Source organism: Globicephala melas, chromosome 12 (assembly GCF_963455315.2).
Source record: "Globicephala melas chromosome 12, mGloMel1.2, whole genome shotgun sequence".
Classification (NCBI taxonomy): Eukaryota; Metazoa; Chordata; class Mammalia; order Artiodactyla; family Delphinidae; genus Globicephala; species Globicephala melas.
In genome coordinates, this window is record NC_083325.1 from 14,025,589 (window position 1) to 14,048,148 (window position 22,560).

Genomic DNA, 22,560 nt, shown 5'->3' on the forward strand with positions numbered 1-22,560 from the left:
CTTAAAAATGGTTAAAACAGTAAATTTTATGTTATATTTATTTTGCCACCCCCAAATTTTTTTTAAAAAGTGAGGCAGGCCCAGGTGTTGGGGCCATGATGGGGTCCTGGCAGCAGAGACTGAAGGGGAGCTCTAAGCTCTTGGGTGCTGGGGGCAGAGTGACTAGAGGGGCGAGGGAGGTAGTGAAAATGGAGAGCCAGGCCAGGGCGGCTCCTCTTACCTCTGTACCTGCTGCTATTTCCTTCTTTGTTGTGTTTCTTTGCTTTGTTTCCTAGCTCTGATTAGCGCACTTCAAAGCGAGTTTGCAAAGTATGGATCTTTCAGGTAAAACGTGATGCTTTGAAATTTAAACCGATGTTGAATCAAAACACGTTTTTCTTAATTCTTTAGTATTTGTAATTTAAGTTATGCAGGCTTACTGTTTAAAAAAATACTACAGAAATATATAAAATAAAAAGTAAATGTTCACCATTTCCCTTGTCGTGCCCTCAGCCCTCTTGTCCAACAGTAACTTCTATTAGAGTACCACCTAAATATATATATTTAGTCTAACAGTATGTCATTTCATACACACACACACATTTATTTATTACCCAGGTCTGCAAGTCCAAGCCCTTAAATAAACAAATAGGAACATATTTTCCCCTTCACTTGGCATTTAATGGTTAACAGTGATATAACATATGTAAGATTAAATTCAGTTTCTTTAAGGCCTCCTGAACAATCGTAGTCTTCGAAAATAAATACATATCTGTGTTACTGTTGTCCATACTGATGTTTAACAATGGTTTTAAATGTTTTCCCTCAAAATTTTTTACAAATTCAAATTCTATAGAGCAAATTGTCTTTTTCAAATGAAATATTTTTCCTTTGCACAAAATACAATATTAAGAGAAATTTTTTAAAGGGTGAAAAAAACCTATCTCCCTAACAGATTGATTGTTTCCATTGTTTTATATTTGATTTTAGTCATTATTCATATAAATACTTACTTTACTCAGCTGTAAATGTAGTGTAAGAGCCCGTGATTGGCATTGGGTGAGAGTGACTGGAGACAGCCGTCTCTGTAGAATTTAAAGCCCTTTTTATCCCTGCAGCAAGCGGGATCATCAGAAAGCCACAATTCCAGCCCTCTGTTTTGCTTCCTATAGAAATACCTTTGCCAAGCTGTGCTTTCATAGTATTCTTTTGCTTTTTTTTTTTTTTAATGGATAAGAAACAGCCATAGGACGAATATTTCTATAAATTTGATAGTTACTGGTACAGTCAGTAAAGATCGTGGTACAAAATTTATCTTGGAGCCTAGTGCTGGAAAAAATGATCTTTCCTAGTAAGATAGTATGCTTCCACAGGTGAGTGTCCTAACCCCCCTACTAACCTTCGTGCCTTAGCTGTTGAAATGCTCAAAGCTAAGTTTATTCTCAGTTGCAGGAGCTTTACTAGCCCAGGTCAGTGATTCCCAACAGGGAGCAATTTTGCCCTTCAGAGGACATTTGGCAGTGTAGCATTTTGGTTGTCACAACTAGGCAAGGTAGGGTGTTGCTACCGGCATCTAGTCAGTAGGAGCCAGGGATGCTGCTAATGTCCTAGAAAGCATAAAACAGCCTCCTACAACAAAGAATTGTCCAGCCCCACCATTATTCACACCATTGCTGACCTACGTTTATGGAGTCAACTCACTCTTTCGAGTCTTTTTATTTATTTTATCATACCTGCTATACATGACTTTTTAATAAACTGCTTCAAATTAGTTTTTCAAATGGTAGCCTATAAATTATAAGTAAACTTCACTTTACATTTTGAGAGTTTGGAACGTCCCTGGTGGCTCAGTGGTTAAGAATCCGCCTGCCAATGCAGGGGACATGGGTTCGAGCCCCAGTCCGGGAAGATCCCACATGGAACGGAGCAACTAAGCCCGTGCGCCACAACTACTGAGCCTGCGCTCTAGAGTCCGTGTGCCACAACTACTGAAGCCCACGCGCCTAGAGCCCATGCTCGGCAACAAGAGAAGCCACTGCAGTGAGAAGCCCGCATACCACAAGGAAGAGTATCCCCTGCTTGCTGCAACTAGAGAAAGCACACTCGCAGCAATGAAAACCCATCACAGCCAGAAATAAATTTATTTAAAAGAATTTTTTTGAAAGTTTCCCAAATGTGCATAGCTCCAGTAATTTTTTTATGACTGTAATTCCCTTTAATGGCCTTTGGTTTGGGTTCCCCATATTATGGAATGTTTGTACTGTTTTCTTTTCCTTTTAATTTTTATCTTTCCCTTCTTTATTTCTTAATATAACTGTTTTTCTTAACTTTGTTATAAGGAAGAAGTGTCTTATTCAAAGATACTTTCGAGGTTTGAATGTTTGGTTTTTTAAAAAACATTTATTTATTTATTTGGCTGCCCTGGGTCTTAGTTGCAGCACTCAGGATCTTCATTGCCACGTGTGGGAGGGATCTTTAGTTGCCGCATGCATGTGGGATCTTAGTTCCCTGACCAGGGATCCAACCCAGGCCCCCTGCATTGGGAGCACGGAGTCTTAACTGCTGGACCACCAGGGAAATCCCGAGGCTTGAATGTTTTTAATATCACTTCTCTGAGCTTTTACTTGTCTCTTCTGTGAAATGTGATTGTTAAGATTCCATATTTTCTTATAATTGTATTCATTCTGCTTATAATTGCCATATTTAAGATGGCTTTTAAAAACCAGTCAGTCTAGTTTGTGAGTGTTTGCTCTCCTGGGCCCTTGCTATCAGGGAGCTGCATTTTGCTGTTGATGCCATTTTTAATATTTAATTTCTTTTTCTGATTTTTTAATTTAACTGTAATTGCCACAGGAACCCGTGATAAGTAGAAAGAACTTTGTGGTTTTGTTGCTTTAATTATTGGCGTCAGGTTTTTTTTTTTTAAGGTCTTATTTTTTAATTTTTTAATAAATTTATTTAGTTTACTTTTTGGCTGCGTTGGGTCTTCGTTGCTGCGCGCAGGCTTTCTCTAGTTGCGGCGAGTGGGGGCTACTCTTGGTTGCGAAATGCAGACTTCTCATTGTGGTGACTTCTCTCGTTGTGGAGCACGGGCTCTAGGCACACAGGCTTCAGTAGTTGTGGCACACGGGCTCAGTAGTTGTGGCTTGCGGGCTCTAGAGCACAGGCTCAGTAGTTTTGGTGCATGGGCTTAGTGGCTCTGTGGCATGTGGGATCTTCCTGGACCAGGGCTTGAACCTGTGTCCCCTGTATTGGCGGGCGGATTCTTAACCACTGCGCCACCAGGGAAGCCCTGGCGTCAGTTTCTTTTCAGACTATGTCTGTTGGTCTTTGAATCTACTGATTATGAAGTGAAGTCTGTATTTAGATACTTTGTTTCCATATTTGGTTATTATTATTATAATATTCATAGCAGAACTTGTATTTTTTACTCAGAGATCTCCTCTTTTTAAAATTTTTTATTGGAGTATAGATGATTTACAATGTTGTGTTAGTTTCAGGTGTACAGCAAAGTGAATCAGTTATACATATATTCACTCTTTTTTTCTTTTTCTAATTAGCTACAAAATCATATTAAAATACTTCAAAATAACAGAAACATACATGGCAAACAATAAAAATAACATTCTTCTTCAGAACTCTAACATAATTATGATATACCAAATAATTGTAATATAATACAAAGATAAGACTATAGATACACTTAATCATATGAGTCTGAACCATATGAAACTGCCATTCTCTACCTATAAAAATGACTTTTTCGGGCTTCCCTGGTGGCGCAGTGGTTGAGGGTCCGCCTGCCGATGCAGGGGACACGGGGTCGTGCCCCGGTCTGGGAGGATCCCACATGCCGTGGAGTGGCTGGGCACGTGGGCCATGGCTGCTGGGCCTGTGCGTCCGGAGCCTGTGCTCTGCAGGGGGAGAGGCCACGGCAGTGAGAGGTCCGCGTACTGCGAAAAAAAAAAAATTTCATTATTCACTCTTTTTTAGATTCTTTTCCCATGTAGGCCATTACAGAGTATTGAGTAGAGTTCCCTATGCTATAGAGTAGGTCCTTATTACTTATCTGTTTCATGTATATGTCAATCCCATTCTCCCAATTTATCCCTCCCCCACCCCTTTCCCCCCTGGTAACCACAAGTTTGTTTTCTACATCTGTGATTTATTTCTGTTTGTAATAAATAAGTTCATTTGTATCATTTTTTTAGATTCCACATATAAGTGATATATGTCTTTGTGTGACTTACTTCACTCAGTATGACAATCTCTAGGTCCATCCATGTTGCTGCAAATCGCATTATTTTGTTCTTTTTATGGCTGAGTAATATTCCACTGTATATATGTACCACATCTTCTTTGTCCATTCCTCTGTCGATGGACATTTAGGTTGCTTCTGTGTCCTCGCTATTGTCCATAGCGCTGCAATGAACAATGGGGTGCGTGTTTCTTTTCTCTTTTTTTGCAATTTGTTTTTGGTTCTTTTTTTTTTTTTAAATATCTTTATTGGAGTATAATTGGTTTACAATGTTGTGTTAGTTTCTGTTGTACAACAAAGTGAATCAGCTATATGTGTACATATATCCCCATATCCGCTCCCTCTTGAGCCTCCCTCCCATCCTTCCTATCCCACCCCTCTAGGTCATCACAAAGCACCGAGCTGATCTCCCTGTGCTATGCGGCTGCTTCCCACTAGCCATCCATTTTACATTTAGTAGTGTATATATGTCAGTGTTGCTCTCTCACTTCGTCCCAGCTTACCCTTCCCCCACTGTGTCCTCAAGTCCATTCTCTACATCTGCATCTTTATTCTTGCCCTGCCACTAGGCTCCAGTACTGTGTTTTTAGATTCCATATACATGCATTAGCATACGGTATTTATTTTTCCCTTTCTGACTTACTTCACTTTGTATGACAGACTCTAGGTCCATCTACCTCATTACAAATAACAATTTCGTTCCTTTTTATGGCTGAGTAATATTCCATTGTATATATGTGCCACATCTTTATCCATTCATCTGTTGATGGACATGTAGGTTGTTACCATGTCTTGGCTATTGTGAATAGTGCTGCTAGGAACATAGGGGTGCATGTATCTTTTCAAATTATGATTTTCTCCAGACATACGCCCAGGAGTGGGATTGCTGGATTACATGGTAGCTCTGTTTTTAGTTTTCTTACGGAACCTCCATACTGTTCTCCATAGTGGCTGTACCAATTTACATTCCCACCAATGGTGTAGGAGGGTTCCCCTTTCTCCACACCCTCTCCAGCATTTATTGTTTGTAGATTTTTTTGATGATGGCCATTCTGACTGGTGTGAGGGGTGATACCTCATGTAGTTTTGATTTGCATTTCTCTAATAATTAGTGATGTTGAGCATCTTTTCATGTGCTTTTTGGCTGTCTGAATGTCTTCTTTGGAGAAATGTCTATTTAGATCTTCCACCCATTTTTTGTTTGGGCTGTTTGTTTTAGAACTTGTATTTTTATGTGTATTTTTTTTTCATTTGTGTCTCTAGCAGGCATGGAAACATAATGTTGTTTGTTTTTATATACTCTTCTCAGGGTTTTTTTAAATTAAGTTTTTAGAGAGTTAATAGATTCACATACATGCAGTTGTAAGAAATAATAGAAAGATTCTGTGTATACCCTTTACCCATTTTCTCCAGTAGTAACATCTTGCAGAGTTAAAGTAGGTATCACAACCAGGCAGTCAGCACTGATACAGTCAAGCTTTAGAATGCTTCCAGTTTCCATCACTACAGGGATCCCTCATGCTGCACTTCTGTAACCAAACCCACTTCCCTCCCATCCCCACCCCCTCCTTATATCTGGCAATCACTAATTTGTTCTTCATTTTATAATTTTATCATTTCAAGAATGTTATGTAGGAATAGACTGGATGTAATCTCTTGGGATTGGCTTTTTTCCCTCTTTCTTCTTTTTTTTTTAATTGAAGTATAATCGGCATATAATATTACACTAGTTTCAGATGTATAGCATAGTGATTTGACATTTATATACTTTACAACTTGATCACCTCAATAAATCTAGTAATCTAGTAACTGTCTGTCACCCTACAAAGTTATTGCAATATTTTTGACTATAATTCCCTGTGCTGTACATGACATCCCCATGACTTATTTATTTTATAACTGGAAGTTTGTACCTCTTAATCACCTTCACCTATTTTGCCCAACACCCTCTTAGACTGACTTTTTTTTCACTCAGTGTAATTCTCTGGCAGTTAACCCAGGTTTTTGCATGTATCAGTAGTTCATTGCTTTTTTATCTTGCTAAGTAGTATTCCATGGTACGGATGCACCACAGTTTGATTAACCATTCACCTGAAGGATGTTTGGGTTGTTTCCAGTTATCAGCTGCTATGAATAAAGCTGCTATAAATGTGTGTAGATTTTTGCTTGAACATAAGTCTTCACTTCTCTGGGATAACTGGCCAGTAGAACAATTGCTGGGTTTTACGGTTGCATATCAGAAACTGTCAAGCTGTTGTCCAGAGTGGTGGTACCATTTAAAATTCCCACCTGCCAGTGTATGAGTGATCCAGTTTTTCTGCATCCTCAAAATTGGGTGGGCTGAGGAGGGCTGGAGCCGGGTGAGGAGAGAAGTGAGCCTGCTGCGCCCACGACTTGGACCCCAGGCTGGTCTCCCATCTCCCAGGGAGTGGTGGGAACTGCCAGACTGTTTTCTACAGCAGCTGTACCATTTTACATTCCCATCACCTGTGCACCAGGTTCCAGTTTCAGCAGATTGGAGCCATGTGGCACACAGGGTCTTGGTGCTCCGGTGGGTGTCAGGCCTGAGCCTCTGAGGTGGGAGACCGAGTTCAGGACATTGGACCAACAGAGACCTCCTGAAACCATGTAATAGCAATCAATGAGAGCTCTCCCAGAGATCTCCCACTCAACACTAAGACCCAGCTCCATTCAACGACCAGCAAGCTCCAGTGCTGGACACCCCATGCCAAACAACTAGCAAGACAGAAACACAGCTCCACCTATTAGCAGGGACGCTGCCTAAAATCATAACTTCACAGACACCCCAAAACATACCACCAGACTCAGTCCTGCCCAACAGAAAGACAAGATCCAGCCTCATCCACCAGAACACAGGCACCAGTCTCCTCCACCAGGAAGCCTACAGAACCCACTGAGCCAACCTTAGCCACTGGGGCAGACACCAAACACAACAGGAACTGCAAACCTGCAGCCTGTGAAAAGGAGACCCCAAACACAGTAAGATAAGCAAAATGATAAGACAGAGAAATAGGCAGCAGATGAAGGAGAAGAGTAAAAACCCACCAGACCAAACAAATGAAGAGGAAATAGGCATTCTACCTGAAAAAGAACTCAGAGTAATGATAGTGAACATGATCCAAAATCTTGGAAATAGAATGGAGAAAATACAAGAAACGTTTAACAAGGACCTAGAAGAATTATAGAGCAAACAAACGAACAACACAATAGATGAAATTAAAAAATCTCTAGAAGGAATCAATAGAAGAATAGCTGAGGCTGAAGAGCGGATAAGTGACCTGGAAGATAAAATAGTGGAAATAACTACCACAGAGCAGAATAAAGAAAAAAGAATGAAAAGAATTGAGGACAGTCTCAGAGACCTCTGCAACAGCATTAACTGCATCAGCATTCGAATTATAGGGGTCCCAGAAGAAGAAGTGAAAAAGAAAGGGACTGAGAAAATATTTGAATAGATAATAGTCAAAAAGTTCCCTAACATGGAATAGGAAATAGTCAGTCAAGTCCAGGAAGTGCAGAGAGTCCCATACAGGATAAATCCAAGGAGAAACACACCAAGACACATATTAACCAAACTATCAAAAACTAAATACAGAGAAAAAATATTAAAAGTAGTAAGGGAAAAGCAACAAATAACATACAAGGGAATCCCCATAGGTTAACAGCTGATCTTTCAGCAGAAACTCTGCAAGCCAGAAGGGAGTGGCAGGACATATTTAAAGTGATGAACAGGAAAAGCCTACAACCAAGATTACTCTACCCAGCAAGGATCTCATTCAGATTTGACGGAGAAATTAAAACCTTTACAGACAAGCAAAAGCTAAGAGAATTCAGCACCACCAAACCAGCTTTACAGCAAATGCTAAAGGAACTTCTCTAGGCAGGAAACACAAGAGAAAGAAAAGACCTACAAAAACAAACTCAAAGCAATTAAGAAAATGGTAATAGGAACATACATAACGATAATTGCCTTAAATGTAAATGGATTAAATGCTCCAGCCAAAAGACGGACTGGCTGAATGGATACAAAAACAAGACCCGTATATATGCTGTCTACAAAGACTCACTTCAGACCTAGACACACATACAGACTGAAAATGAGGGGATGGAAAAAGGTATTTCATGCAAATGGAAATCAGAAGAAAGCTGGAGTAGCAATTCTCATATCAGACAAAATAGACTTTAAAATAAAGACTTTTACAAGAAAAAAAGGACACTACATAATGATCAAGGGATCAATCCAAGAAGAAGATATAACAACTGTGAATATTTATGCACCCAACATAGGAGCACCTCAATACATAAGGGAAATGCTAACAGCCATAAAAGGGGAAATCGACAGTAACACAGTAATAGTAGGAGATTTTAACACCCCACTTTCACCAATGGACAGATCATCCAAAATGAAAATAAATAAGGAAACACAAGCTTTAAATTACACATTAAACAAGATGGACTTAATTGATATTTATAGGACATTCTATCCAAAAACAACAGAATACACTTTCTTCTCAAGTGCTCATGGAACATTCTCCAGGATGATCATATCTTGGGTTACAAATCAAGCCTTGGTAAATTTAAGAAAATTGAAATCGTATCAAGTATATTTTCCAATCACAGCGCTCTGAGACTAGATATCAGTTAGATGAAAAAAACTGTAAAAAATACAAACACATGGAGGCTAAACAATATGCTACTAAATAACCAAGAGATCACTAAAGAAATGAAAAAATACCTAGAAACAAATGACAATGAAAACAGTATGACCCAAAACCTATGGATGTAGCAAAAGCAGTTCTAAGAGGGAAGTTTATAGCAGTACAATCCTACCTCAAGAAACAAGTAAAATCTCAAATAAACAACCTAAAAACCTACAGCAATTAGAGAAAGAAGAACGAAAAAAACCCCAAAGTTAGCAGAAGGAAAGAAATCATAAATATCAGATCAGAACTATATGAAAAAGAAATGAAGGAAACAATAGCAAAGATTAATAAAACTAAAACCTGTTTCTTCGAGAGATAAACAAAATTGATAAACCATTAGCTAGACTCATCAAGAAAAAGAAGGAGAAGACTGAAATCAGTAAAATTAGAAATGAAAAAGAAGTAACAACTGACACTGCAGAAATACAAAGGATCATGAGAGATTACTACAAGCAACTGTATGCCAATAAAATGGACAACGTGGAAGAAATGGACAAATTCTTAGAAAAGCACAACCTTCTGAGACTGAACCAGGAAGAAATGGAAAATATAAACAGACCAATCACAAGCACTGAAATTGAAACTGTGATTAAAAATCTTCCAACAAACAAATGCCCAGGACCAGATGGCTATTTCTATTAAACATTTAGAGAAGCGCTAACACCTATCCTTCTCAAACTCGTCCAAAGTATAGCAGAGGGAGGAACACTCCCAAACTCATTCTACGAGGCCACCATCACGCTGATACCAAAACCAGACAAAGATACTATAAAAAAAGAAAATTAAAGACCAATATCTCTGATAAACATAGATGCAAAAATCCTCAACAAAATACTAGCAAACAGAATCCAAGAGCACATTAAAAGGATCATACACCGTGATGAAGTGGGTTTTATCCCAAGAATGCAAAGATTCTTCAATATACGCAAATCAATCCATGTAATATACCATATTAACAAATTGAAGGATAAAAATGATATGACGATCTCAATAGATGGAAAAAAAGCTTTCAACAAAATTCAACACCCATTTATGATAAAAACCCTCCAGAAAGTAAGCATAAAGGGAACTTACCTCAACATAATAAAGACCATATATGACAAACCCACAGCCAACATCGTTCTCAATGGTGAAAAGCTGAAACCATTTCCACTAAGACCAGGAACAAGACAAGGTTGCCCACTCTCACCTATTATTCAACATAGTTTTGGAAGTTTTCACCATAGCAATCAGAGAAGAAAAAGAAATAAAAGGAATCCACATCGGAAAAGAAGAAGTAAAACTGTCACTGTTTGGAGATGACATGATAGTGTACATAGAGAATCCTAAAGATGCTACCAGAAAACTACTAGAGCTAATCAATGAATTTGGTAAAGTAGCAGGATACAAAATTAATGCACAGGTATCTCTTTCATTCCTATACACTAAAGATGAAAAATCTGAAAGAGAAATTAAGGAAACACTCACATTTACCACTGCAACAAAAAGGATAAAATATCTAGGAATAAACCTACCTAAGGAGACAAAAGACCTGTACTCAGAAAACTATAAGACACTGATGAAAGAAATCAAAGATGACACAAACAGATCGAGAGATATACTGTGTTCCTGGATTGGAAGAACCAACATTGGGAAAATGACTATACCACCCAAAGCAATCTACAGATTCAATGCAATCCCTATCAAACTACCAATGGTATTTTTCACAGAACTAGAACAAAAAATTGCACAATTTGTATGGAAACACAAAAGACCCCGAATAGCCAAAGCAATCTTGAGAAAGAAAAATGGAGCTGGAGAAATCAGGCTCGCTGACTTAAGACTGTACTACAAAGCTACAGTAATCAAGACAGTATGGTACTGGCACAAAAACAGAAGTATAGATCAATGGAACAGGATAGAAAGCCCAGAGATAAACCCCCGCACATATGGTCACCTTATATTTGATAAAGGAGGCAAGAATATACAATGGGGAAAAGACAGCCTCTTCAATAAGTGGTGCTGGGAAAACGGGACAGCTACATGTAAAAGAATGAAATTAGAACACTCCCTAACACCATACGCAAAAATAAACTCAAAATGGCCTAAGTGTAAGGCCAGACACCATCAAACTCTTAGAGGAAAACAGGCAGAACACTTTATGATATAAATCAGAGCAAGATCCTTTTTGACCCACCTCCTAGAAAAATGGAAATAAAAACAAAAATAAACAAATGGGACCTAATGAAACTTAGAAGCTTTTGTACAGCAAAGGAAACCATAAACAAGATGAAACGAGAACCCTCAGAATGGGAGAAAATATTTGCAAATGAAGCAACTGACAAAGGATTAATCTCCAAAATATACAAGCAGCTCAATATCAAAAAAACAAACAGTACAACCAGAAATGAGCAAAAGACCTAAATAGACATTTCTCCAAAGAAGACTTACAGATTGCCAACAGACACATGAAAGGATGGTCAACGTCAGTGATCATTAGAGAAATGCAAATCAAAAGTACAATGAGGTATCACCTCACACTGGTCAGAATGGCCATCATCAAAAAATATACAAACAATAAATGCTGTAGGGGGTGTGGAGAAAAGGAAACCCTTTTGCACTGTTGATGGGAATGTAAATTGATACAGCGACTATGGAGAACAGTATGGAGATTCCTTAAAAAACTAAAAATAGAACTACCATACGACCCAGCAATCCTACTCCTGGACATATACCCTGAGAAAACCGTAATTCAAAAAGAGTCATGTACCACAATGTTCATTACAGCACCATTTACAATAGACAGGGCATGGAAGCAACCTAAGTGTCCATCGACTGATGAATGGATAAAGAAGATGTGGCACATGTATGCAGTGGAATACTACTCAGCCATAAAAAGAAACGAAATTGAGTTATTTGTAGTGAGGTGGATGGACCTAGAGTCTTCATACAGTGTGAAGTAAGTCAGAAAGAGAAAAACAAATACCGTATGCTAACACATATATATGGAATCTAAAAAAAACAAATGGTTCTGATGAACCTTGGGGCAGGACAGGAATAAAGACGCAGACGTAGAGAATGGACTTGAGGACACGGGAAGGGGGAAGGGTAAGCTGGGACGAAGTGGAGAGTGGCATGGACACGTATACACTACCAAATGTAAAATAGATAGCTGGTGGGAAGCAGCTGCATAGCACAGGGAGACCAGCTTGGTGCTTTGTGACCACCTAGAGGGGTGGGCTAGGGAGGGTGAGAGGGAGATGCAAGATGGAGGGGATAGGCGGATATATGTATACATATAGCTGACTCACTTTGTTATACAGCAGAAACTAACACACCATTGTAAAGGAATTATACTCCAATAAAGATGTTTAAAAAAAAAATAAAAGTCAAGGGCACCATGCCTAATAGACTAAATCTCTGGCAATAAAAATTTGAAAACAAAACAAAGAAAAAAATTGGGTGGTGTCAGTATTTTTTCTTTTAGCCATTCTGATGGGTGTGTAGAGCTATCTGATTGTTGTCTTAATTTGTATTTCCCTAATGGTTGATGATTAGGAACATTTTTTCATATGCTTATTTGCCATCGTGTCTCTTTTGGTGAAATGACACTTGCCTACTTTGTGTATGTTTGAAATTCTTCACAATGAAATGCTAAAACATTAATCTCTTTAAATCCGTTTATGTTGTTTTTGGTTTTAGTTTCTTTTACTACATCTACTGATCTGTTTTGGTCACAAGTATGCAGTCATACTGTGTCTGTAATTGAAAACTTGAGGAGAGCTAGTTTCTGTTGAGATCTCTCACCCTCCTTTTGCCATCTGAAATTGGTTACTGTTTTACTTTTTTCTGTAAAGAAATGTTCTGGAATTTTTGTGGTCAGTACAAAAAAGGAAAAACCTATTTCTGACCTAATACTAAATATGTCGTTTTATGTAGGACCACTTGAGTCTTTATAAAACCACCTCAGTGCTGTTTACTATTAAGACACTAATATGTTTAATTTCTTTACCCAGTTTGAATATCATAGTTCTCTGTTGTTTTCAACCATTCATTGGTTTATTCAACAAATATTTGAGTGTCAGCTGTGTGAGGGCACAGTGCTAGGCACTGGGAATAAAATCGTGAGTCCACCTCCAAATAAAAAACAAACCTAGTGCTGTCTTGGGCAGCACAGGTACCAAAATGGGAACCTTACTGAGAAGGTCAACATGGCCTCTGAACAAGGATGACGTGCAAATTCATGAAGGGTACTGTATTTGAAGAACAAACAAAAAGGAAATCCGCCCACCAAGTCCCCACTCTCTAAAGATGTCAGGGGGCCCTGGCACTGTGCAGAGGGAGGCCCTGAAGGTGGAGGGAGCCTGGGACACTGGAGGGCCTGCAGGAGGCCTGGGCCGGGCTGCTGGGGAGGAGCTGAGCACAAAGAGCTGTAACCATGAAGCGCTACTCATTGTGTTTCACGACCCCCTCTGTGTGACCTTGGTCTTTCTAAGTTTAAATGTCAGCTAGTTTTTATAATGCTAACTTATTAATGTTTTCTGTAGAATTTTAACCTTTTTATTTTGGAGATTCTTATTTTATTGTGAAATATATACAGCTAAAATTTTTCTGTGATCTGCCTATTCATCCCTCCCACCCTTAACCCCTGGCAACCTTTTTACTGTCTCCATAATTTTCTCTTTTCCAGAATGTCATATCATTGGAATCATGCAGTATGTTGCCTTTTAGATTGATTTCTTTCACTTAGTAATATGCATGTAAGGTTTCTCCAGGTCTTTTCATGACTTGATAGCTCATTTCTTCTTAGTGCTGAATAATATTCATTGTGTGGATGTACCACACTTCATTTATCCATTATTATTGTTCACTTACAAGCAATATCTTAGTTGCTTCCGAGTTTTGGCAATTACGAATAAAGCTGCCATAAATGTCCACGTGCAAGTTTTTGTGTGGACATAAGTTTTTAACTCCTTTGAATAAATACCAAGGAGGGCTATTGCTGGATCATATGGTAAGAGTATGCAGCCAGGACATGGAAGCAACCTAAGCATCCATTGACAGATGAATGGATGAAGAAGATGTGGCACATATATACAGTGGAATATTACTCAGCCATAAAAAGAAATGAAATTGAGTTATTTGTAGTGAGGTGGATGGACCTAGAGACTGTCATACAGAGTGAACTCAGAGAAAAACAAATACCATATGCTAACACATATTTATGGAATCTAAAAAAAGAAAAAAGTTCTGAAGAACCTAGGGGCAGGGCAGGAATAAAGACGCAGACATAGAGAATGGACTTGAGGACACGGGGAGGGGGAAGGGTAAGCTGGGACGAAGTGAGAGAGTGGCATGGACATATATACACTACCAAATGTAAAACAGATAGCTAGTGGGAAGCAGCTGCATAGCACAGGGAGACCAGCTTGGTGCTTTGTGTCCACCTAGAGGGGTGGGCTAGGGAGGGTGGGAGGGAGACGCAAGAGGGAGGAGATATGGGGATATATGTATACATATAGCTGATTCACTTTGTTATACAGCAGAAACTAACACACCATTGTAAAGCAATTATACTCCAATAAAGATGTTAAAAAAACATAGAGTATGTTTAGTTTTGTAAGGAACTGACAAACTCTCTTCCAAAGTGGCTGTACCATTTTTCATTCCCATCAGCAATGACTGAGCGTTCCTATTGCTCCACATCCTCACCAGCATTTGGTGTTGTCAGTGTTTTGGATTTTGACCATTCTAATAGGTGTATGCTGGTATCTTATTGTTGTTTTAATTTGCATTTCCCTAATGACATAGGATGTTGAACATCTTTTTATGTGCTTTTTTGCCATCTGTATATCTTCTTTGGTGAGTTGTCTGTTTAGGTCTTCTGCCCATTTTTGATTGAGTTGTTCATTTTCTTATTGATGAGCTTTAAGAGTTCTTTGTATATGTTAGATAACAGTCCTTTATCAGAAATGTCTAATGAAAATATTTTCTTCCAGCTTTTGGCTTGTCTTCTCATTCTCTTGTGGGGGGTCACTATTTTTATTTATAAAATTATTTTTTCTGCCACGTGTGCTTTTTCCTTGTGGAATATAGAAAATACATTTTGGTCCAGTATTTTACTTTTCTCATGTATCAATATGTATCTTCTTGGTTTTGAGTTTTTGTCTCTTTATTTTTACTAATTCAAAAAAGTTTATTGAACACATGTCATATTCAGCCCCTCTCTCTGGGATACAGACTCAGGATGCAAATTAGGATAAAACATATGCCTGTGTAGACATCAAACTTGTATCATTCAAGCAAAATTATATGAAGTTTGCTTTATTTTTTTTTAATTTTTTAATTTTTATTTTTTTTGCGGTACACGGGCCTCACTGTCGTGGCCTCTCCTGTTGCAGAGCACAGGCTCCAGACGCGCAGGCTCAGCGGCCATGGCTCACGGGCCCAGCCGCTCCGCCGCATGTGGGATCTTCCCGGACCGGGGCACGAACCCGTGTCCCCTGCATCGGCAGGCGGACTCTCAACCACTGCGCCACCAGTGAAGCCCGGAATTTGCTTTATTTTTCCCCTTCTTCTCTTCCTCCCATCACTTACCTCTTTACAATAATAATAGTAACTTTAACATTGTAGAATTTCTATCTTTCTTATATCATTATAATGGCATATATAATTTATTGCTTATTTCAGCCATACAGATTCTTAATACTTCTTCTCTATAATTAGACTGATCTTAATAAATAGATAAATATTTTACTTTCCCTTTTCAGTGTCAAGGGAAAAGAAGTATTCTCTGCAACTAGCAAACTTCCTTACTCCTTTAGAAAAATCACAAAATGCTATGTATGTCAGACAGGCATTTCTCTGGTTCCTCTTGTTTCCTTGCCCCTTGTTTTCCTTAGCTTCCTGGAGTCTGGATTTATACAGAGGTGGATTGGTGGTGATTCCTGGGGTAGCTGGGGAGCCCTGTGCACCGGTTTTGGTGAACAGCTGGAAGTGAGGCATTTCTCAGAACTTTTAAGCCTCATGAAATTTCAAAACAGATTTGAAGGGTTGCCAGCTTTTATTTTGACATGTTAAAGACTTCGGGGGGAGAAATGATCATTTGTTACTACCACGATTTCTTTTAAAGAATATATAGTATGTGTATGATCTCAGACAACAGAACATTTTTTGTAACGAGGAGCTGTAGCTGTCTCACACTGACACATACTCACTCTCATTTTCCTGTGGACCAGCAGCAGGCCCCTCCCGGGCAGCCACCCTCCATAGGCTGGTGTGTGGGGAGCACTGCTTGGGTTGCTTAAAGCCTCTTTTCCAGTGTGGCCCCAGCAAGGCCCGCCTAGAGCCATTCCTCCCGTGTGTGACTTGTCCTGGGGGTGACATCATGGCTAGCTGGCTTCCTTCCCTAAAGGTCAGATGCAGGCTTTCAGGCCATTCTCCAGATCAGCTGGTTGGTGTGGGTGCTCGGAGAGTTTGTACCTATTGTAGCCAAAGTAGCACACAATTTAGGAAAGTCAGTCTTGGTCCAAGGACAGCAATGTAGTCTACGGGTACATAAATAGCTTTGGGAGTCCGCCCACTATTGCTGACTTTTATTAGAATAGCTTTTGATTTGACTGTCTTCCTTTTCTTTTCTTTTCTTTTTTTTTTTTTGCGGTACGCGGGCCTCTCACTGTTGTGGCCTCTCCCGTTGCGGAGCACAGGCTCCGGATGCGCAGGCTCAGCGGCCATGGCTCACGGGCCCAGCCGCTCTGCGGCACGTGGGATCTTCCCGGACCGGGGCACGAACCCACGTCCCCTGCATCGGCATGCAGACTCCCAACCACTGCGCCACCAGAGGAGCCCTTGACTGTCTTTCTTTATTCCATCCTGCGTCACATTCTGTTGAGCAATCCTGACTGTCATCTTTCCCTTTCAGCGGTTTTGCGAGTGGCTGGTTCCCTGCAGAGGAGCACAGAAGTGATGAAGGCCATGCAGAGTCTGGTGAAGATCCCAGAAATCCAGGCCACCATGCGGGAGCTGTCCAAAGAGATGATGAAGGTGCCCTGGGGCCACCCTGTGTCCGGTTCCAAAGCGCTAAGAGTCAGCAAGCGGCAGGGGCTGTAGGGCCAGGGCTGGGCAGGAGTAGACAGGCCACTGTTGCCAGACAGAAATGATTTTGAGGACAGAGGAGCAGCTGTTAACATTGGTTGAAACTGTCTGAGCTGAGCGTGGCAGAGGCTGGGTCAGATTGCCAGGGTGTTCCTTAGAAGAAGCGAGAGTATACCCAGAGCTCTAGGGGAGGTGGGAGACCCAGGAAGCAACTGCGTGGGATTCGGCGACCTAGGATTTATGGGTTCTGACATGAACAAGGAAACAGAAAGAAACCCAGGTTCCTCTGTTTGTCCCAGGGGAGTGTTGGCAAAGCTGGCAAGGGAGGTTTCAAGACCAGGGACGGGCAAACTTTTTTTGTAAAGGGCTGGGTAGTAAATGTAGTTTCTACCTTGTGGGCCATACGTCTCTGTTGTAACTACTCAGCTCTACCTGTAGCATGAAAGCAGCCGTAGATCACGTGTAAACAAACGGTCATGACTGGGTTCCTATAAAACTTTATTTATGAAAGTAGGCAGTGGCTTGGGTTTGGTCTGCAGGCTGTCGTTGGCTGACCCCGTCTTAGACTAGAAAAGGAAACTGAGAACCAAACAGAAAGCAGTAAACACCTAGTGCCCCGGGATCAGGGCCGGGCAGGGACCTGTCCTGGTGGCCTTCAGATGGGGGACAGGGCGTAGTTACTGAGCCCCCACCTGCCAGTGGTGCAGCACACATGCTCTCCTAGAAAGTCCTCCCAGCCACCTTGGGAGGTAGGGATTTTTTTCCCCATTTTATACAGGAGTAGGAAACTGAGTCTTCAAGTTGCCAGGTAACTTATCTGAGTGACTTTGGTAGGAGGTGACAGATCTGGGATTGGAGCACAGATGCCTGAGCTGCCTCAGAGGACATGGTGATAAGAGGTGCCTCATCAGGTGCTGTTTCACACTTTGAACCCGTGGCCTGAGAGCCCAGACGGTACACCTCAAATTCTTGTTTGCAGCTTGTGCAGAGAAGCTGCCTCCCTTCCTCCTAGGGAATTTTATGTATGAACTTGAGTTCTAAACAGGGCTCTAGGGCATGGGAGAGGGGAACTGGAGAAGAAAATTGATAGAAAAGAAAGGCAACATAAAAAGGCCAGAGCCCAGGTCTTTGGAATGAGAAATCCTTGGGCAGTCTACAGGAGGGCACCAGGTCAGCGGGGTCTGTCCTTTACAAGTGGCGTGTGGATGTCTCATCGCCCAGGTTGTGATGCCTGTCCATCTAGCACTGGGCAACAAGGTAATTCTGAAATGACTTCAGGCCTGCTCACTCTGACTTACGTAGCCACCAGGATCTGAGGGGCGGAGTCTTTTTTTAGAATCTGGGATCTTTTCCACAAAAGTTTCTGAATACTGAGCATAGTATAGATTTGGAGGAGGGCCTGCATGTAGTAGATAGTAAATATTTCCTGAATTCATCAAGGGTGCATCTCCAGGTGCAAACTGAAGCCTCTGGCGGGGTCCCAGCGTGTCGAGGGCAACGACATGATCTCAGTCATTCCATTTGTCCCCAGACCCTGGCCTGGCGTGTGGCACAGGGCATACATTTGACAAATGTTTGCTGGTTGGATGAATGTGTAAGTGAATGGCCACTTGTCCCTCCAGGATGTGGAGGGCTGTTAGTCAGTCTGCCCTAGGCTCTTTTAACTGGGATGGTGAGTACGTATTGAGCCTCTTTTCCACTAGCCTCCAGCACTGAGATCCATTCACCCAGGCCACAGGGCTCCACTTGTATCCTTGAATGTGAATTTGTTCCTTTTGGTTGGGAGCGAAAGGTCTGAGCACGGGCAGAATATGGAACTAGCTAGATTCATGCCATTAAGAGTCACTTGAGTGGTCTGACAGCAGGACAGGCAGGAGAGAGGGCTTGCTTTAAATCTGATACCATCAGCATGGTCGGTGAGAGTCATGCCCTGGCTGAGTGCAGGAGAGCCAGGGCTGGAGCTGCCAGACGTGACCTTGCGCTCGCATGACACTGCTCATTCGGGAAGACCGCAGGGTCTGCTTGTGTTGGCTGGTGTTGGAGAGCAGTTTTCTCGTGCCCGCAGTGGCGCTGTGCTCTTGAGAACAAAGGAGGCTGACTGGCTGGCTTCAGGCTACCAGGCACAGGGCTTCCAGTAGGGAATGTGGAAGGCACTGCCTTGTTGGGCCCCGAAACACTGTCTTATCAGTTCTCTCAGGCTTCGGTGAATTGGTTGATCCTTGCCAGGACCCTGCAGGCCCTGGGCCAGCAGCTATAACTTGGATGTGCTGAAGTACAGGCCTTTTCGGGGTTCCGTGGAGCCCCACCTCGCTCTTGGTATTTGTTATCATAGTGTCTACTGTGACTCCAGCCAGTTTTCATACTGTATTTCGACTCCTGCACGCATAGATTTGCAACGTCAGGGCAAATGCTTCCCGGGACAGCACCCTCTCATCTCTGCAAGTTGTTCCCCACGTGCTGCGTTACCGTCTGAGTTACTTTGTGAAGCTCTGCTGATAGAGGCACCCCCCTCCAACCTTGGTACTAAATTTGGAGAGCAATTTCCCTTTGGCTTTTTGCTTCCTCCAGAGAGGGCAGACAGCATGCGGCGTTGCCTGCAGCCAGCTGTCTGTGGCTTAGCTCTTGAAAGCGTGGACAGGACTTGGAGACACCAGAGCTCGGTTGATGCTGGGCCCATAGGGGCGCCTGCTGGGAATGGATTTAACAGTTGCGGGGGCTCCCCTGGTGGCGCAGTGGTTAAGAATCCGCCTGCCAATGCAGGGGACATGGGTTCGAGCCCTGGTCCGGGAAGATCCCACATGCCGCGGAGCAACTAAGCTCACGTGCCACAACTACTGAGCCTGCGCTCTAGAGCCCGTGAGCCACAACTACTGAGCCCGTGTGCCACAACTACTGAGCCTGCGTGCCTAGAGCCCGTGCTCCGCAACGAGAAGCCACTGCCATGAGAAGCCCACGCACCACAACGAAGAGTAGCCCCCGCTTGCTGCAACTAGAGAAAGCCCGCGTGCAGCAATGAAGACCCAACGCAGCCAAAAATAAATAAAAAATAAATAAATTTATAAAAAAGAATAAAACAGTTGTGGGAAGTGACATGGTTTATTCTGTGTTTAGGCTGGGATCATAGAAGAGATGTTAGAGGACACTTTTGAAAGCATGGATGATCAAGAAGAAATGGAAGAAGCAGCAGAAATGGAAATTGACAAAATTCTGTTTGAAATCACCGCAGGTATGACCCAAGATCCTTCCTCTTTCCCCTCTCCTTTTATGGCCGTTCTTCTTGCATCCGCAAGATTAACTAGTAGCTTTTTCTTTAGATTATAACTCCCTTCTACATTTGTTATTTTAGATTAGAACCAAAGTTCTAACAATCAAAACCCTTAGTTATTATGACTTTGACATCATTAGAAGTTGCTGTTTGCACACGTTTGTCATAGTGAGCAAAACCCCACCAAAACAGCTGTTTTATTGCCCCTTTTCTGTTTCTTGTCAAACTGAACCAGGTATGGAGGACAGAGAAAATGAGGGACCACTTGCTTAAGCTGATGTTTTGTTGATCTGCCTGCTGTCTCTTTACAGGGGCCTTGGGCAAAGCACCTAGTAAGGTGACCGACGCCCTCCCAGAGCCTGAACTTGCAGGAGCGATGGCTGCATCAGAAGATGAGGAGGAGGAAGAGGCCCTGGAGGCCATGCAGTCCCGTCTGGCCACACTCCGCAGCTAGGGCCGCCCAGCCAGGCCCGCAGGCTCTCCTCCGGCCCTGTCACCGGGCGCGCACTCCTTGAAGCCTCCGCCGTTTTCTGTATCTCTTGCACTACACCTCTGGGTGAGGCACTGCGTTCTGGAGAATGTTCTCTGCTAATCTCTCTTCACTCTCTGCAGAGGTTTGGGGATCTCAATGAAATTGTTTTGAGAGGCAGTGTAATAAATGCATCATTTTCAGGGGAATAAACAGAAGTATCTTTTGGGGGATGAGGGCAAAGAAGTGTCTTCTCACGAAGCACTTCTGAGAATAGAGTCGATTGCCTGAATGTTGAGGACTCTGTATATTTTTTTTTTGTCTGTGAAACACTATATAAATGGATTTTAATAAATTTCTGCTTTAACATTTGGTCTCATTGTAGATTGTTGGGTGCAATGAACTTTCAAGGTGTTTGCTGTCCCAAATTATTTTATATGTTGGCCTTGGAAAGAGGAGGTGCTATAGCAGGGCACGTGGGATTCAGAAGCTCAGCTGAAAGGGCTTCTGCTCTGTGGACCCTGTGCTCCCCAGCCTTCACAGATGTGCTGTGCGAGCTACTCTTCTGCTTTTTGTCATCTGTGTAAGCAAAAGTATGCTTGGGAATTGTGGCCCCTGTCTTGTTGGCTGGGGAACTATATCATGTGTGTCCTGAGGGGTGTGTGTGTGTCTGTAGCTTTCCTCCCTTCCCTTCCCATTGCAAGTTGCAGACAGCTGTGAGATTAGCCCTCTTTCACCCTCTGATTGCCTTTCCCTGCGTTAAGCTGACTGTCTTGGATGCATGGGATATGGGCGTACATATCAGTGCTTTCTCAAAGCCAGGAGCTGACGGGTGAAAGAGGCATGGTGTGGTCATGCATTGTCAACAACTCACACATTTCTAAGTTATATTTTGAAATAATTCAGCAGTAGCAATTTATATTTGTGTGGGCCTGACAGTTTACAAAGCTGTTTAACATGTGTAATCATTCAGTCTTTACAAATTAGGAAAAGAGCTCATCTTGCTGAAGTGACATGGCCTAAATCACAGTCACGACGTGGCAGAACTGGGGTTCAACCCAGGTCCCTCTGGTCCAAGTCTCGTGTGCCCCAACCACTCTCTCCCAGGTTGGTTTTGTAGATTGTATGGAGAAACCCAAGTGTATCTGATGTGCTGCAGCGAGGGCCTTCTAGTCTCATCCTGCAAAATGGGAGTCTTCAATCCAGGGGACCGTCCTATTGCTCTTGATTTCATCTTTAGGATACAGTTTGTTATTTAAGTAAACATTATTTTTCAGAGAAGTTTTAGGTTCAGAGCACAACTGAGCAGAAAATAGAGTTCCCATGTACACCTCTGGCCCTGACACAGGCACCATCTCCCACTTGTATGTACTGACATCTCACACCCCGCAAGTACATTTGCTCCTGGAATCATACAGTACGTAGCCCTTTCACATTGGCTTCTTACACTTAGTAATATGCATGTAAGTTTCCTCCATGTCTTTTCACGGCTTGACAGGCCATTTCTTTTTAGTGCTAAATAATGTTCCATTGCCCGCATGCACCACACGATCCACTCACCTACGGAAGGACGTCTGGGTTGCTTCAAAGCTTTGGCAATTATGAATAAAGCCATCAATGTCTGTGTGCAGGTCTTTGTGTAGACATGCATTTCAACTATTTAGGCGAATACCAAGGAGCACAGTTGCTGGATCTTACGGTAAGAGTATGTCTAGTTTTGTAAAACACTGACAGTTTTCCAAAGTGGCTGTATCGTTTTGCATTCCCGCCAGCAATGATGAGCGTTCCGGTT

The 22,560-nt window shown here is 41.9% G+C and overlaps 1 protein-coding gene and 1 non-coding gene across 3 annotated transcripts in view; both read left to right on the forward strand.

Annotated features, from left to right (window-relative positions):
• CHMP3 (charged multivesicular body protein 3) overlaps nucleotides 1-21,142 on the forward strand; it is an 81,778-nt gene extending 60,636 nt beyond the window's left edge. For both annotated transcript variants that reach the window (XM_030837439.3, XM_060309054.2), the window contains 3 exons: nucleotides 16,862-16,983; nucleotides 20,146-20,260; nucleotides 20,611-21,142. In XM_030837439.3, coding sequence (XP_030693299.1) covers nucleotides 16,862-16,983; nucleotides 20,146-20,260; nucleotides 20,611-20,753 — 380 coding nt within the window. In that variant the 3' untranslated portion in view covers nucleotides 20,754-21,142. The remainder of the gene's footprint in view (nucleotides 1-16,861; nucleotides 16,984-20,145; nucleotides 20,261-20,610) is intronic.
• LOC115842563 (U6 spliceosomal RNA) lies at nucleotides 13,097-13,203 on the forward strand. The gene has a single exon (XR_004035352.1). It is a non-coding gene; the product is annotated as a U6 spliceosomal RNA (small nuclear RNA).
• Nucleotides 21,143-22,560: the final 1,418 nt, after the last annotated feature.